The sequence below is a fragment of the Salvelinus fontinalis genome, chromosome 24 (assembly GCF_029448725.1).
Source record: "Salvelinus fontinalis isolate EN_2023a chromosome 24, ASM2944872v1, whole genome shotgun sequence".
NCBI classification, from domain to species: domain Eukaryota; kingdom Metazoa; phylum Chordata; class Actinopteri; order Salmoniformes; family Salmonidae; genus Salvelinus; species Salvelinus fontinalis.
This window is the reverse complement of record NC_074688.1, coordinates 35,767,817-35,786,587: the sequence shown is the minus strand read 5'-3', so window position 1 is coordinate 35,786,587 and position 18,771 is coordinate 35,767,817. Positions and strand designations below refer to the sequence as shown.

Genomic DNA, 18,771 nt, shown 5'->3' with positions numbered 1-18,771 from the left:
GCTGCACACTAAATATATCAATACTGTTTACCTTTCTCCCTCTCTCACACAATCTCTCTCCCTCCTTTCCCTCTCTCTCTTTCTCTGTCTCCTCTCTCTGTAATGTTCTCTCCTCTCCCCTATCTGTCTCCTTCCCCCATTCTTGCCTCCCTCTCTCTCTTTCTCTTACCCCCTCCATTGCTCTCATTTTCTCTCTCACCCATCTTTCCCTCTGCACCTCAGCCACTTCTCCCTCCCTCACCCTCTTTCTCTCTCTCTGAGTGAGTTGACCTTTTACTGATAGTGTTTAATTGGTATCCCGCTCTCCCTCTTACAGACACAGTCCTACTCACTGTGGGAATTGGGGGACATGACAGGTTGTCCTTACGTTGTCACCAGATTGCAGAGGGTTTTTGACACACTTGTCACACCCTGAGATTCCATAAATGTGGTTAGAAATGAGTCTGTTAGAATTTTACAGGTTCTGGAGGCGGTGAAGTCACTCAAAGTGCAACTGCAATAAGTCGAACGGTGCTTTTCCACACAGCTGACCCTATTGACTAATTGACATTGCTAATAGCTCCACTCATTCATCTTCCTCATCTACACTGAACAAAAATATAAACGCAACATGCAACAATTTCATAGATTTTACTGAGTTACAGTTCGTTTTAGGAAATCAGTCAATTTAAATAAATAAATTAGGCCCTAATCTATGGATTTCACATGACTAGGAATACTGTCACGGATTCCTCAGGTACTGCTGCTCATTCCGTGCACCCGTTTCGGGACGTCTACGTCACCGGTCTCTAGGCACCGAACTGTCATTACCCACATCTGGTTCATATTCCTTACTGAATGTATTTGTATAAATGTGCCCTTTGGTTCACCATTGGGCTGTTGATTATTGTTCCCATGTCTGTTGGTTGTGTGAATATCTATGCGTTGTCTCAGCCTGTGCCGCGTGTTCTGTGCATTATGTATTACGGGTCTCGTCCCGTGTCGTTCTACAAGGTTTACCCTCGCTCTTTTGTTTGGGTACATCCCAGTGTTTTGTATACGTGTTTGTTTTGGGTGTATTAAAAAACCCTATTATGAACTCCTGTGCCTGTCTCCAAATCCTTTATACCAGCGTGACAAATACAGATATGCATCTGTTGGTCACAGATACCTTTAATAATAGGTAGGGGCGTGGATCAGAAAACCAGTCAGTATCTGGTGTGATCATCATTGGCCTCATGCAGCGTGACGCATCTCCTTCACATAGAGTTGATCAGGCTGTTGATTGTGGAATGTTCTCCCACTCCTCTCCAATGGCTTTCTGAAGTTGCTGGATATTGGCAGGAACTGGGACACACTGTCGTACACGTCAATCCAGAGCATCCCAAAAACATACTCAATAGGTGACATGTCTGGTCAGTATGCAGGCCATGGAAGAACTGGGACATTTTCAGCTTACAGGAATTGTGTAGTGATCCTGGCGACATGGGGCTATGCATTATCATGCTAAAACATGAGTTGATGGCGGAGGATGAATGGCACGACAATGGGCTTCAGGATCTCGTCAAGTATCTCTGTGTATTCAAATTGCCATCGATAAAATGTAATTGTGTTTGTTGTCCGTAGGTTATGCCTGCCCATACCATAACCCCACCGCCATCATGGGGCCCTCTGTTCACAACGTTGACATCAGCAAACCGCTCGCCCAGACAACGCCATACACACTGTCTGCCATCTGCCTGGTACAGTTGAAACCGGGATTCATCCGTGAGGAGCACACTTCTCCAATGTGCCAGTGGCCATCGAAGGTAAGCATTTGCCCACTGAAGTCATTTACAAAGCTGATCTGCAGTCAGGTCAAGACCCTGGTGAGGACGATGAGCACGCAGATGAGCTTCTCTGAGACGGTTTCTGACAGTTTGTGCAGAAATGATTTGGTTGTGGAAACCCACAGTTTCATCAGCTGTCTGGGTGTCTGGTCTCAGACAATCTAGCAGATGAAGAAGCCGGATGTGGAGGTCCTGGGCTGGCGTGGTTATACATGATCTGAGGTTGTGAGGCCGGTTGGACGTACTGTCAAATTCTCTAAAACAACATTGGAGGCGGCTTATGGTAGAAAATTAACATTAAATTATCTGACAACAGCTCTGGTGGACATTCCTGCAGTCAGCATGCCAATTGAATGCTCCCTCAAAACTTGAGACATCTGTGGCATTGTGTTGTGTCATAAAAATGCACATTTTAGAGTGAGTGGCCTTTTATTGTCCCGGGCACAAGGTGCACCTGTGTAATGATCATGCTGTTTAATCATCTTCTTGAAATGCCACACCTGTCAGGTGGAAGGATTATCTTGGCAAAGGAAAAACATTTGTGGACAACATTTGAGAGAAATATGCTTTTTGTGTGTATGGAACATTACTGGGATCTTTGATTTCAACTCATGAAACATGGGACCAACACTTTACATGTTGCATTCATATGTTTGTTTAGTATAGATTGCATATTAGGCTAAATGGTGGCAACACTGTATGATGACATCGCTGGTGGAATATTGTTGGCAAATTGGTGGCATTACCAGCACTTTGCACTGACCTGGCATATATGCACGGGTGGAATATTGGCATATTGGTTGGTCTAAAGGGGTGATTATCAGAGGTGGGACTAAGTCACTATTATTCAAGTCACAAGCAAGGTCCAAATCTCAAGTCAAGTCCCAAGTAGAACGGGTCGAGTCTCGAGTCAAGTCCAAGTCGTGCAAGTCAAGTCAAGTTGAGTTTTTCCAAGTTAAGTAAAAATAAAAATATACATGCAATGACTTGTTCAAATACAAATCAAGACCTTGGGACTATTAGGTTTTATCTGACATTTTTGTCAAAAATGTGTTAGTTACATATAATAGATATTTAGATGGTTCTTCATATGTCTGCAAAGTTATATATTTTTTAAAGTACATTTTAAGTGAACAAAACGAACAACTAGAAAGTTCTATCTGCATGAACATATTTGAACTATAAGGTTCTATCTGCAATCCAATCACAAGCCTGAACAGATAAAGACGGACCAATCAGTTTCACCTGCCTCTAAGTATGGTCTAGGCTAGTCCAGCCAGCAGTAACGGCACGTGAGCAACAACGAACAACAACACTGTCAGAAATGTTGGAGTAAATGATGTCACATCGTTGTTCAGTGATGACGGTAATTTGTCCAATGATCATAATCAATTTCTTAATGTATTTGATGATGTGTTCTGACTCTGTTTTGGTAAAATAGTGCTATTCTATCATGTATGTATTCAAATAGCTACAGTCTTCTTAAAAACGGATTCTAATTCAGAAGTGTCAGAGCCTTAAGGTTGAACCCAGATTGACATTTCAGAGCCATAAGGTTCTATCTGCTATTGTACCCCCCCCCCCCCCCCCACAAAAGAAAAACTAATTTACAAATGTCTCAGGTTTTTGATACTCTGTACTTTAGGTACCGTTTAAGGTGAGTACCTTAATGGGTTATGAAAAAAGGATTCACTACAAAACAGCTCTGAGATATGTGATGTGAAAACTGATGCTCAATATCTTAGAACTATCCTTAATGCAGATATAACCTTTATTTAACTAGGCAAGCCAGTTAAGAACACATTCTTATTTACAATGACGGCCTACCCCAGCCAAACCTAGACGACGATGGGACAATTGTGCACCAACCTATGGGACTACCATTCACAGCCAAATGTGATACAGCCTGGATTTGAACCAGGTACTGCAGTGATGCTTCTTGTACTGAAATGCAGTGTCTTAGACCACTGCGCCACTCAGGAGCCAAACTATAGCACCATGGTCACACAATCTGTGTCTATTTATTGTGGCTTCCAGACAGCCCTTTTCATTATATTGTCTACAACACATTTTGATAATGTAATAATATATTTTAACAACAAATTCCAAATGCAAGCGTCATAACTCAATTAACAATTTCAAGCAATGTTGACATACTAAAAGACTGGTAGTAATTGTTGCTTGATGCCCATTGCTGGTGAGCTTGCAAAGTAAACAGTTAATATTCTTGATCACCAAACTATTTTTGGAGCTGCATATTCATTTACGGAAATCATCTCTCCCTACATGTTGACGTTTGTGCTACACCGATTCTACTGCTGTTCAGCAAATGAGCAATCTGTTCTCTAGCTCAGTGAAACTTTTTGACCCGCGAACCCCAAAAGAGTGGTTCAAAGCTTGCAACCCCCGTGCACGCACATGCACGTGTGCAAAGGTGAAGCACTTTCAAAGAGCAAAATACCAAAAATGTTCACCTTCATTTTGAGCTGAAAGTCATTGACGTTAACAGTCCATATGAATTAGCGATATCATGTCACATTTTAACTTCTCTGGAGTCCTACCTGTATACAGCAGGGTTTCAGGGTAATATGGCCTACCTGTATACAGCAGGGTTTCAGGGTCAGATGGCCTACCTGTATGCAGCAGGGATTCAGGGTAATATGGCCTACCTGTATACAGCGGGTTTCAGGGTCAGATGGCCTACCTGTATACAGCAGGGTTTCAGGGTCAGATGGCCTACCTGTATGCAGCAGGTTTCAGGGTCAGATGGCCTAGCTGTACGCAGCAGTGTTTCAGGGTCAGATTACCTACCTGTATGCAGCAGGGTTTCATGGTCAGATGGCCTACCTGTGTGCAGCAGGGATTCAGGGTAACATGGCCTACCTGTATACAGCGGGTTTCAGGGTCATATGGCCTACCTGTATGCAGCAGGGTTTCAGGGTCAGATGGCCTACCTGTATACAGCAGGGTTTCAGGGTCAGATGGCCTACCTGTATGCAGCAGGGTTTCATGGTCAGATGGCCTACCTGTGTGCAGCAGGGATTCAGGGTAATATGGCCTACCTGTATAGAGCGGGTTTCAGGGTCAGATGGCCTACCTGTATGCAGCAGGGTTTCATGGTCAGATGGCCTACCTGTATGCAGCAGGGATTCAGGGTAATATGGCCTACCTGTATACAGCAGGGTTTCAGGGTCAGATGGCCTACCTGTATGCAGCGGGTTTCAGGGTCAGATGGCCTACCTGTACGCAGCAGGGTTTCAGGGTCAGATGGCCTACCTGTATACAGCAGGGTTTCAGGGTCAGATGGCCTACCTGTATGCAGCAGGGTTTCAGGGTCAGATGGCCTACCTGTATGCAGCAGGGTTTCAGGGTCAGATGGCCTACCTGTATGCAGCAGGGATTCAGGGTCAGATGGCCTACCTGTATACAGCAGGGTTTCAGGGTCAGATGGCCTACCTGTATACAGCAGGGTATCAGGGTCAGATGGCCTACCTGTATACAGCAGGGTTTCAGGGTCAGATGGCCTACCTGTACGCAGCAAGGTTGCAGGGTCAGATGGAAACCATTATCTGTCAGTAGCCTTTTTCTTCTTCACAAATATCGCTACTCATTCGGCAGAATATGTTACATCTTCATCCCATAAGTATTGAAGGTAGTGCGATGTTACAGCTTAAGACATATAGCCAGTACCACTACTGAGGTACAGTAAGGAATTAGAACCCAGCCAAACTAGGCCTATCTGGCATTGGAAAATGATTAGTGACATCACCAGCCTATTGTTCTGGGAAAGATGAATCCGTAGCAGATTGCTAAACTGAATTTTATATGGATAATATTAAGGTAGGTAGGATACTGTGTTTTTGTCAGGCAAACCGGAGAAAATTATTCAAGTGCTTTCTGGTCACTAAGCTGGCTATGTGCGACCACCTTTGCACACCAATGCTGATGACTGGTCATTGATCAACAGTCAAGACGCACAACTTTTGGGCTCTAAATCACAGATTACAATACTTTGGTGCAATTCTGTAAACCTATGTTAGTAACCAGATTGAATAAATAAACGTATAAATATAAAATACAAATGGTAGGCTAAATATAGCCTATTAAAATATGTATGAATATTTTCTGAATTTTTCCCATTCCCTTTCACACTCGTGACCCCTCAAAACCGTCTCACTGCACTACTATAGGTCACCTGACCTGTGTTGATTGACATTGTGATACAGTCTCTGGCTGTGTGGAGAGTAGCCTAATCCACGGGTACTCTGTGCCACACAATGAGAAAACGTTCCCAAATCTGGCCAGGTCATTTCAAGTCATCAGTCCCAAGGCTAAATCAAGTCCTGAGTCTCCAAGTCGAAGTCAAGTCTCAAGTTGTTTTATTTTCTATTAAATCAAGTCTCAAGTCATCAAATGTGTGACTCGAGTCAGACGGGCGTTCCACATATCTGTCCGCAGGGAGAATGAGGGACTGAGAAAAACAGGTCATCAATACAAATCCTAATAATTTCCAGCCAGCACTTTGTCTCTCTTTCATGAGGCGATAGCTGGGAGAGTAGCTGCTGATTCAGCTTCCGGATGAGTTATTACTTCTGGTGTGTGTGTCCTTTTTCTGCAGGAACTAAAGCTCAATATCTGAGGCCTCTTTTGCTCTCTTCTTTTCCTAGTAACTGACGTATAACACACACACATGCACAAACACACACACACGTGCACATACGCACACACACTTCTAAAGCTAGATAATCTCTGTCGGATGAGAGATGATTGAATATATATTCAACTCATGAATGCTCCAGACATTTCAATACAATGATACAGTATATATCACCACCATTGCATTGTGGATGGGTACAGTGATAACACCAAGGTCACTTTCAGCAGTTATCTTAGCATCATCTGCTGGTATTCCATTATCTAAACATGAACAAAGGGGCTAGCTAAATGACAGCTTAGCACTATGTATTGTGTTACTTCATATACTGTACTAGCTATGGATTAGCTTAAACACTATATATAGCATTGTGATAGCTACCAATGTAGGGGAAAGGGCGCAAGTCAGCAGGCAGATGTATGTTCACTTCTAGCATCATGCGTGTGTGCGTGTTCAGGCAAACAGAGAGCTACTGAAAGTGTCTCTGTTCCACACAGTAAATCTGGGAGAATGACTGTGGATGGATGCACTGTAGACTCCATCATCAACATTTCATAAAGGACATTTAAAATATTCAACATCATACAGGGGAAGGGGGAGAGAGTGAGAGATGGAGAGAGAGAGAGACAAACATTGAAATAGAGAAGGAGAGCGGTACAGCAGAATCAAGAATGAGAAAATAGCAATAATGAAGTAGAATATAAGGAGGGAGTGAGGGAGAGGGACAGACAATGAAAGAAAATAGGTAGGGAGGGAGAAGGTGAGAAGGAGGGAGGCAGAGGGAGGGAGGGAGAAACAAAATGGAGAAAGAGAAAGGTGTAAAAAAGCATTACATGGGCTTGCTCCTATCTATCTTTCGATTTGGTCCTGCCGTACATACCTACACGTACGCTACGGTCACAAGACACAGGCCTCCTAATTGTCCCTAGAATTTCTAAGTAAACAGCTGGAGGCAGGGCTTTCTCCTATAGAGCTCAATTTTTATGGAACGGTCTGCCTACCCATGTGAGAGACGCAGACTCGGTCTCAACCTTTAAGTCTTTACTGAAGACTTATCTCTTCAGTAGGTCATATGATTGAGTGTAGTCTGGCCCAGGAGTGTGAAGGTGAACGGAAAGGATCTGGAGCAACGAACCGCCCTTGCTGTCTCTGCCTGGCCGGTTCCCTTCTCTCCACTGGGATTCTCTGCCTCAAACCCTATTACAGGGGCTGAGTCACTGGCTTACTGGTGCTCTTCCATGCCGTCCCTAGGAGGGGTGCATCACTTGAGTGGGTTGAGTCACCGACGTGATCTTCCTGTCTGGGTTGCCCCCCCCCCCCCCCCCCCCCTTGGGTTATACTCGGCCTTGTCTCAGGATGGTAAGTTGGTGGTTGAAGATATCCCTTTAGTGGTGTGGGGGCTGTGATTTGGCAAAGGTGGGTGGGGTTATAGCCTGCCTGTTTGGCCCTGTCTGGGGGTATCATTGGATGGGGTCACAGTGTCTCCTGACCCCTCCGGCTCAGCCTCCAGTATTTATGCTGCAGTAGTTTATGTGTCGGGGGGCTAGGGTCAGTTTGTTATATCTGGAGTACTTCTTCTGTCTTATCCGGTGTCCTGTGTGAATTTAAGTATGCTCTCTCTAATTCTCTCTTTCTCTCTTTCTTTTTTTCTCTCTCTCGGAGGACCTGAGCCCTAGGACCATGCCTCAGAACTACCTGGCATGATGACTCCTTGTTGTCCCCAGTCCACCTGGCCGTGCTGCTGCTCCAGTTTCAACTGTTCTGCCTGCGGCTATGGAACCCTGACCTGTTCACCGGACGTGCTACCGCCAGGAGCGGTAGAGATACTCTTAATGATCGGCTATGAAAAGCCAACTGACATTTACTCCTGACGTGCTGACTTGCTGCACCCTCAACAACTACTGTGATTATTATTATTTGACCATGGTGGTCATTTATGAACATTTGAACATCTTGGCTATGTTCTGTTATAATCTCCACCCGGCACAGCCAGAAGAGGACTGGCCACCCCTCATAGCCTGGTTTCTCTCTAGGTTTCTTCCTAGGTTTTGGCCTTTCTAGGGAGTTTTTCCTAGCCATCGTGCTTCTACACCTGCATTGCTTGCTGTTTGGGGTTTTAAGCTGGGTTTCTGTACATTTCTGTACATTAAGCTGGGTTTCTGTACATCACTTTGAGATATCAGCTATAAATACATTTGGTTTGATTTGATTTGTAGCCTAAGAATCAAATCAAATAAGAGAGGGAAGAGAAGAAGGAGAGGGAGGAGAGAGTGTGGTTAGGGTTAGAAGAGAGGGTGTGGTTAGGGTTAGAAGAAAGGGAAGAGAGGATGTGGTTAGGGTTAGAAGAGAGGGAAGAGAGGGTGTGGTTAGGGTTAGAAGAGAGGGAGGAGAGGGTGTGGTTAGGGTTAGAAGAGAGGGAAGAGAGGGTGTGGTTAGGGTTAGAAGAGAAGGTGTGGTAAGGGGTTAGAAGAGAGGGTGGAGAGTGTGTGGTTAGGGTTAGAAGAGAGGGAGGAGAGGGTGTGGTTAGGGTTAGAAGAGAGGGAGGAGAGGGTGTGGTTAGGGTTAGAAGAGAGGGAGGAGAGGGTGTGGTTAGGGTTAGAAGAGAGGGAGGAGAGGGTGTGGTTAGGGTTAGAAGAGAGGGAAGAGAGGGTGTGGTTAGGATTAGAAGAGAGGGAGGAGAGGGTGTGGTTAGGGTTAGAAGAGAGGGAGGAGAGGGTGTGGTTAGGGTTAGTAGTGAGGGAGGAGAGGGTGTGGTTAGGGTTAGAAGAGAGGGAAGAGAGGGTGTGGTTAGGATTAGAAGAGAGGGAAGAGAGGGTGTGGATAGGGTTAGAAGGGAGGGTGTGGTTAGGGTTAGAAGAGAGGGTGTGGTAAGGGGTTAGAAGAGAGGGAAGAGAGGGTGTGGTTAGGATTAGAAGAGAGGGAGGAGAGGGTGTGGTTGGGGTTAGAAGTGAGGGAGGAGAGGGTGTGGTTAGGGTTAGAAGAGAGGGAAGAGAGGGTGTGGTTAGGGTTAGAAGAGAGGGAAGAGAGGGTGTGGTTGGGGTTAGAAGAGAGGGAGGAGAGGGTGTGGTTAGGGTTAGAAGAGAGGAAGGAGAGGGTGTGGTTAGGGTTAGAAGAGAAGGAAGAGAGGGTGTGGTTAGGGTTAGAAGAGAGGGAGTAGAGGGTGTGGTTAGGGTTAGAAGAGAGGGAGGAGAGGGTGTGGTTAGGGTTAGAAGAGAGGGAAGAGAGGGTGTGGTTAGGGTTAGAAGAGAGGGAAGAGAGGGTGTGGTTAGGGTTAGAAGAGAAGGTGTGGTTAGGGTTAGAAGAGAGGGAAGAGAGGGTGTGGATAGGGTTAGAAGGGAGGGTGTGGTTAGGGTTAGAAGAGAGGGTGTGGTCAGGGTTAGAAAAGAGGGAAGAGAGGGTGTGGTTAGGGTTAGAAGAGAGGGAGGAGAGGGTGTGGATAGGGTTAGAAGGGAGGGTGTGGTTAGGGTTAGAAGAGAGGGTGTGGTAAGGGTTAGAAGAGAACGTGTGGTTAGGGTTAGAAAAGAGGGAAGAGAGGGTGTGGTTAGGGTTAGAAGAGAGAGAGGAGAGGGTGTGGATAGGGTTAGAAGGGAGGGTGTGGTTTGGGTTAGAACAGAGGGTGTGGTAAGGGTTAGAAGAGAACGTGTGGTAAGGGGTTAGAAGAGAGGGTGTATGTGTTTACACAGATGCTCTACAATCAATCTAGACTTATAAAACTGTAAGCAAAGGATTCTGACCTAAATGAAAGACACATATAGCTGGCTCCAATTAGCTCACAGCTGACAAGTATAATATGTGTGATGAAAATTGTCAGTCTCTCTCTCTTTTCCTCTCAACCACCCACTCACTTTTTCTTCATCCTCTCTCTCTACTCCCCTCTCAATATCTATTTTGCATGTGTGTGTCTGTGTGTTTATGTGTCCCAGTGGATGTGTGTGTCCCAGTGGATGTGTGTGTGTGTGTGTCCCAGTTGATGTGTGTGTGTGTGTGTGTCCCAGTGGATGTGTGTGTGTGTGTATGTGTCCCAGTGGATGTGTGTGTGTGTCCCAGTGGATGTGTGTGTGTGTGTGTGTGTCCCAGTGGATGTGTGTGTGTGTGTGTGTGTGTGTGTCCCAGTGGATGTGTGTGTGTGTGTGTGTGTGTGTGTATGTGTCCCAGTGGATGTGTGTGTGTGTCCCAGTGGATGTGTGTGTGTATGTGTCCCAGTGGATGTGTGTGTGTGTCCCAGTGGATGTGTGTGTGTGTGTGTCCCCCAGTGGACGTTCCTGGTTCTCAGATGTGCTGCTGTTATCTCTCTGAGGCTGTGTGTTTCATCCTGTCAGGGTTCTATATTGGGAGCTGCTGCTCTCGGCTACACACATCTGATCAGCCTGACGCTCCAACACACACACATACACACAAACACCACGGTTCCTTTTAAAAATAGCTATCATTTTGAAGCACGCCTCCCATTCGCTGTTGAAGTGCATAGGTGTGTCACCCCCCACTTTGCAATGTGAGCTGAGGGCAGTATGTATTTTGAAAACTGATACTTAATTGTTTGAAACCTGAACGTTTTTACTTCATAATATGAGGCATGTCTTACCTTGCTTCAAAGTAGCCTAGGCAAAATCCTACCATTGAAACATGGAGGCGATCATTTTATAAAGACTTTCTTATATGCCATTGAAACCAGAATTGATCTCCTGACAGACAGACAGGACAGACAGGAGAAAGAGACACACACACACGCCATAGAAACCAGAATTTATCTCCTGTTCTATTGGTTTTCATATCAACTTTATTTCGATGTCCAGAAGCCAAAGGCGCAATCCTAGTCATATTAGCAATCCATCCTAGTTGTTGTATCTTTAGATTCCTCCTCTTTCTAAGTTTCTAACAAAGATGTTTATCTCTGTCACATATGGAACTGCTCGCATCAAGTGCTCTGTTTAGAATGGTGTTTTCCCAGGTGCTCTGTTTAGAATGGTGTTTTCCCAGATGCTCTGTTTAGAATGGTGTTTTCCCAGATGCTCTGTTTAGAAAGGTGTTTTCCCAGATGCTCTGTTTAGAATGGTGTTTTCCAGGTGCTCTGTTTAGAATGGTGTTTTCCAGGTGCTCTGTTTAGAATGGTGTTTTCCCAGATGCTCTGTTTAGAATGGTGTTTTCCCAGGTGCTCTGTTTAGAATGGTGTTTTCCAGGTGCTCTGTTTAGAATGGTGTTTTCCCAGATGCTCTGTTTAGAATGGTGTTTTCCCAGGTGCTCTGTTTAGAAAGGTGTTTTCCAGGTGCTCTGTTTAGAATGGTGTTTTCCCAGATGCTCTGTTTAGAATGGTGTTTTCCAGCTGCTCTGTTTAGAATGGTGTTTTCCAGGTGCTCTGTTTAGAATGGTGTTTTCCAGGTGCTCTGTTTAGAATGGTGTTATCCCAGATGCTCTGTTTAGAATGGTGTTTTCCCAGATGCTCTGTTTAGAATGGTGTTTTCCCAGGTGCTCTGTTTAGAATGGTGTTTTCCCAGGTGCTCTGTTTAGAATGGTGTTTTCCCAGATGCTCTGTTTAGAATGGTGTTTTCCCAGGTGCTCTGTTTAGAATGGTGTTATCCCAGATGCTCTGTTTAGAATGGTGTTTTCCAGGTGCTCTGTTTAGAATGGTGTTTTCCAGGTGCTCTGTTTAGAATGGTGTTTTCCCAGATGCTCTGTTTAGAATGGTGTTTTCCAGGTGCTCTGTTTAGAAAGGTGTTTTCCCAGATGCTCTGTTTAGAATGGTGTTTTCCAGCTGCTCTGTTTAGAATGGTGTTTTCCAGGTGCTCTGTTTAGAAAGGTGTTTTCCCAGGTGCTCTGTTTAGAAAGGTGTTTTCCCAGGTGCTCTGTTTAGAATGGTGTTTTCCAGGTGCTCTGTTTAGAATGGTGTTTTCCCAGATGCTCTGTTTAGAAAGGTGTTTTCCAGGTGCTCTGTTTAGAATGGTGTTTTCCAGCTGCTCTGTTTAGAATGGTGTTTTCCAGGTGCTCTGTTTAGAATGGTGTTTTCCAGGTGCTCTGTTTAGAAAGATGTTTTCCCAGATGCTCTGTTTAGAATGGTGTTTTCCAGGTGCTCTGTTTAGAATGGTGTTTTCCCAGATGCTCTGTTTAGAATGGTGTTTTCCAGGTGCTCTGTTTAGAATGGTGTTTTCCAGGTGCTCTGTTTAGAATGGTGTTTTCCAGGTGCTCTGTTTAGAATGGTGTTTTCCAGGTGCTCTGTTAGAATGGTGTTTTCCCAGGTGCTCTGTTTAGAATGGTGTTTTCCAGGTGCTCTGTTTAGAATGGTGTTTTCCAGGTGCTCTGTTTAGAATGGTGTTTCCCAGGTGCTCTGTTTAGAATGGTGTTTTCCCAGGTGCTCTGTTTAGAATGGTGTTTTCCAGGTGCTCTGTTTAGAATGGTGTTTTCCAGGTGTTCTGTTTAGAATGGTGTTTTCCCGTGAATTGCATTTTGGCAAATGCAATTTTTTTTAATTGTCTGCTTCATTACAGGAGTTGCATGTTCTGTTAAGATGCATTATCATTATGTAAATGTCATGTCTGTCATTCTGAGCACCGTGGGTGGATGCCCTAATGAGTTACGCCCCCAATGTGTATGTTTCTGGTCAATTTAAATCTTCCCGGTCATGTTGTCCGGGACCACACACTGATCAGCTATGTGTGTGAATAAGCAGTTTCACAGAATACTCTTAGCAACATAGAAGACAGATGGACAGGACAGACAGACAGGACAGACAGACGAACAGACAGGAGAAAGAGACACACGCACAAAGAGCAGACACATTCATATTCACACAAAGAATTCGATAGACACACACTTACAGATTCTCACAGATTAAAACCTGTAATTAAAATTGAAGCAGAGACAAAAAACACCTCCCCCTCCCCCTGGTGCAGATGGGAGAAAACACACCCACTTCAAGGATACACAAGCCCCCAGCCAAAGACATGTCCTGCAGGGCCAGCCAACATCAGCAGAGCCCTATTTAACCAGATGAGACACCCAGACACTCACTAACCTGATACACCTCACACACTACTACACACACTGCATACAAACCCATCACCATTGATGGTGGTATTGATGGTGAAGAACAACTGTAGCTAGCTATCTTGTAACTCAGTCTCTGTGCTCTCACACACATACACAACCATCCCCTCCCCCCACACTCTACACCCACCATCTCCCCTTCCCCACTCACCGGTCTTGGTATTGATGGTGAAGAAGTTCTGTGGGTTCCCACTAGCTATCCTGTAGCTCAGTCTCTCTGCTCCCCCCGTGGCGTCCGGGTCCTGGGCTTGAATCTGAATAACCGACAGGTCCTTGGGAGAGTTCTCCATGACGACGGGGTGGTAGACAGGGTCAGAGGTCAGGGGGGCGTTGTCGTTGACGTCCTCTACCTGGATGTACACCTCCATGATGGCGAATTGGGGCACCACCCCGTGGTCTGTAGCGTACACCGTCAGCCAATAGGAGTCCTTTGTCTCGCGGTCCAGAGTGTCTGTGGTGTAGATGATACCTAGAGGGGTGGAGAGAGGGATAGATAAAAGTTAGGCCTAGGTTGTTTAACTTCAGTTCTAACATCTAGTCAACGTTCACATCGGCTTCTACAGGGGCGGACAGAGGGGGGTGGAGAACATTATGTTGTTTAACTTCAGTTCTAACATCTAGTCAACGTTCACATCGGCTTCTACAGGGGCGGACAGAGGGGGGTGGAGAACATTAGGTTGTTTCCATGTTTTTAATAAGTTAACAAATGCGTAAAGAAAAAACTATTTTGGTTAAGCTAAACTGACAAATGTTTAACTCACAATCTCAATATATTTTAAATAAAAATACATGAAGTCAATGGTCACATAGAAAGAGCCAATAAGAGACGTGTGGTTGACCTCAAAATACTCCTTACAAAACAGTCCTCTGGTCAACCATTTAACGTCTACATCAACATACATGAATGTGTGGTCAATATTTCCATATCTGGATCTCCTAAGAATAAAAGTGAAATGCTGTATACTTCATATACATACATCGTTAAGTGCCCAACACATAGTAAAAGCCCAAACAAAAGCCAAGCCAATATTCTGGTCAATGTTCACACATCTCCAACAGCTATGTGTGTATCAAGACCAGACTCAACACGTTTAACATATGATCCATTTCTACAGCCCAGGGATGGAGTGGTTCATTTCACCAAACCTGACGTCATTTCTGCACTTGCCCTTAACCACTCTGTTGAGTGTGTGTGTGTGTAAATAGCGTCCCGTGGCTGTGTGTTCATTATCTGACAGAATAGACTTGGCTGCTCTCTAAGTGGCCGATTTCTCCCTTCAGTAAACAAACATCCATATTCAAACCCTGGCTGTGACATAAGTGATGCTGACTGGCCCACAGTACATTAGAACTATGCACCCACTTAGAATGAATGCCACTCCAACCAAGACTCCACCGCTCAACACATCTTCAGCATCGAGCTCTCTGCTCCTCCATTAGATCTCATACATTACAACAGAGAGACTCATGAGATATTTACAATAAGAGTAGTTAGTTAAGCTTTCAGGCATACTTGAGATTGTAAGACACACCCTAACATGATGAGACCTATTAGTGTGTACTGTGTCCAACATGGAGAGTAATGAGGACGTTGTGTGATAAGATGTGGGAAGTGGACAACTGCTTTTACAACCAGAAAAACTCTAATGGAACACACACACACACACACACACACACACACCCTTAAAACCACTTAAATGCCCTTCAGTACATTCTGAGCGGAGATGCAGCTTACTGTAAGCACTTCGCACGCACACACACACACACACACACACACACACACACACACACACACACACACACACACACACACACACACACACACACACACACACACACACACACACACACACGCACACGCACACGCACACACACACACTGGTGTGTGGGATCTCTCAACTGGTTGAGAGAATGCCAAGAGTGTGCAAAGCTGTCATCAAGGCAAAGGGTGGCTACTTTGAAGAATCTCAAATATAAAATATATTTTGATTTGTTGAATACTTTCTTGGTTACTACATGATTCCATATGTGTTATTTATAGTTATGATGTCTTCACTATTATTCTACAATGTAGAAAATAATACAAAATAAAGAAAAATCATTAAAAAAAAATAAAAAAAACTTGAATGAGAAAATAGTAATAAAGCCCCAACGTTTTGGGGCTTTATTACAACGTATGTCATTGCCCTTTAAGAGCTCTGTTGCACAGCTTGAATCTATGGCTGTAACTGCATTTGTAAAAACGATGCCACATAAAGCAATTGAGGGGGTACAGAAATAAACATGGTAGCAATTGAAAACTGGGATCCCCTCCCTTAAAGAAAAGTTCAAAACTACTTTAAAAAGTCTGCATTGACTACTTGTCTCTCACCCTACGGCTCTCGAAACTTGTGCCTCCAGAGGAAAATGTTCTTGCATAAAACACACAACAACAAGCTGAATAGGTCAACTATTCTACTATGAAGTTGTCTGATTAAATTTTGATAACAACATTATAAGGCAAAAAAATAGTAGCACAGGAAAGTTACATCCTGTGTGATAAAAGATAGAATTTGAATTGCACACCGCTGTTTGAGTTGAGCTCCGCGGTGGTGCGCATTATAAACTATTTAATTCCCTTCATCTGAACATGGAAGGGCCAGCAACAATCATGCATGTCAGTTCAGTGCACACAGCGTAACCGAGAAAATCTAACATTTGAGAATACATGTATTTGGGAACATATTTGGTGGAACAGACATATCCCCCAGAGATGTACACTAATCTAAAATAAAACGACCTCTCCAGAATCCATATGAAGGAAATCTGTCGCATTGACGGAAAACTTTAACTCCTGAATACTGACACACACACCCATATACATGAGTAAAACATTTAAACGTGTTAACCCTCGCAAGGCTGCAGGCCCAGACGGCATCCCCGGCCGCGTCCTCAGAGCATGTGCAGACAAGCTGGCTGGTGTGTTTACGGACATATTCAATCAATCCTTATCCCAGTCTGCTTCAAGAGGGCCACCATTGTTCCTGTTCCCAAGAAAGCTAAGGTAACTAAGCTAAATGACGACCGCCCCGTAGCACTCACTTCCGTCATCATGAAGTGCTTTGAGAGACTAGTCAAGGACCAGATCACCTCCACCCTACCTGACACCCTAGACCCACTCCAATTTGCTTACCGCCCCAATAGGTCCACAGACGACGCAATAGCAATCACACTCCACACTGCCCTAACCATCTGGACAAGAGGAATACCCATGTAAGAATGCTGTTCATTGATTACAGCTCAGCATTTAACTTCTCTAGGATAGGGGGCAGCATTTTCACGTTTGGATGAAAAGCTTACCCAAATTCAACTGCCAGCTACTCATCCCCAGAAGATAAGAAATGCATATTGTTAGTAGAATTGGATAGAAAACACTCTGAAGTTTCTAAAACTGTTTGAATCATGTCTGTGAGTATAACATAACTTATTTAGCAGGTGAAACCCCGAGGACAAACATTCAAATTTCTTTTTTCTGAGGTTACTCTCTTTTCAAAGGGTTTTTCCTTTGTGTAATGAAGATGCACGGCCATTTTGAATCAAAGTCACTTGAAGTGTCCTGTTAGATAGAGACGCATGACCAGAAAGCATGCTACAGATTGTTTTAATCCTGTATTGAACACAGATCATCCCGTCTTCAATTTTATCGATGATTAATGTTAAAAAATACCTAAAGTTGTATTACAAATGTAGTTTGAAATTATTTGGCAAAGTTTACAGGTAACCTTTGAAATATTTTGTAGTTACGTTTGAGCAAGTTGGAAGCGGTGTTTTTCTGGATCAAACACGCCAAATAAATGGACATTTTGGATATTTATCGACGGAATTAATCGAACAAAAGGCCCATTTGTGATGTTTATGGGACATATTGGAGTGCCAACAACAGAAGCTCGTCAAAGGTAAGGCATGAATTATATTTTTATTTCTGTGTTTTGTGTCGTGCCTGCAGAGTTGAAATATGCTTATCTCTCTTTGTTTACAATGGTGCTAACTCAGATAATAGCATCGTTTGCTTTCGCAGAAAAGCCTATTTGAATTCTGACATGTTGGCTGGATTCACAACCAGTGTAGATTTAATTTGGTATCTTTCATGTGTGATTTAATGAAAGTTAGATTTTTATGGTAATTTTTATAGTAAAAAATTTGAATTTGGCGTTCTGCATTTTCTCTGGCTTTTTGCCAAGTGAGACAGTAGCGTCCCGCCCAGACTCAGATTTTTGGATATAAATATGAACTTTACCGAAAAAACATACATGTATTGTGTAACATGAAGTCCTATGAGTGTCATCTGATGAAGATCATCAAAGGTTAGTGATTCATTTTATCTCTATTTCTGCTTTTTGTTACTCCTCTCTTTGACTGGAAAAATGGCTGTGTTTTTCTGTGGCTATGTACTGACCTAACATAATCGTTTGGTGTGCTTTCGCCGTAAATCCTTTTTGAAATCAGACATGTTGGCGGGATTCACAACAAGTGTAGCTTTAATTTGGTGTCTTTCATGTGTGATTTCATGAAAGTTTGATTTTTAGAGTAATATATTTGAATTTGGAGCTCTGCATTTTTACTGGCTTTTGGCCAAGTGGGACGTTAACTTCTCTAGGATATGTGGGACGCTAACACCATAGTACCCTCCAAACTCATCATTAAGCTCGAGACCCTGGGTCTCGACCCCGCCCTGTGCGAATGGGTCCTGGACTTCCTGACGGGCCGCCCCCAGGTGGTGAGAGTAGGTAACAACATCTCCACCCCGCTGATCCTCAACACTGGGGCTCCACAAGGGTGCGTTCTCAGCCCTCTCCTGTACTCCCTGTTCACCCATGACTGTGGGACACTCACGATTCCAACACCATTATCAAGTACGCTGACGACACAATGTGATAGGTATGAGCACCAGTGACGATGAGTCAGCTTACAGGGAGGAGATCAGTGACCTGGCTGTGTGGTGCCGGAGCAACAACCTCTCCCTCAACAAGAACAAAGAGCTGATCGTGGACTACAGGAAATGGGGGGGTTAGCACTCCCCATCCATATCGACGGGGTGGCAGTGGAGCAGGTAGACAGCTCCAAGTTCCTCTGTGTCCAAATCACTAAGGACTTAAAATGGTTCAAACACACAGGCACAGTCGTAAAGAAGACGCGACAGTGCCTCTATCCCCTCATGGGGTTGAAAAGGTTTGGCATGGGCCCTCAAATCCTTAAAAGGTTCTACAGCTGTATCATTGAGAGCATATTGAC

General features: G+C 44.2%; 1 protein-coding gene across 5 annotated transcripts in view; it reads right to left on the bottom strand.

Annotated features, from left to right (window-relative positions):
• Positions 1–18,771, bottom strand: part of LOC129822365 (protocadherin Fat 3-like) — a 381,150-nt gene that overhangs the window by 161,039 nt on the left and 201,340 nt on the right. For all 5 annotated transcript variants that reach the window (XM_055880588.1, XM_055880589.1, XM_055880592.1 and 2 more), the window contains exon 3: positions 13,652–13,969. In XM_055880588.1, the coding sequence (XP_055736563.1) occupies positions 13,652–13,969 (318 nt within the window). The remainder of the gene's footprint in view (positions 1–13,651; positions 13,970–18,771) is intronic.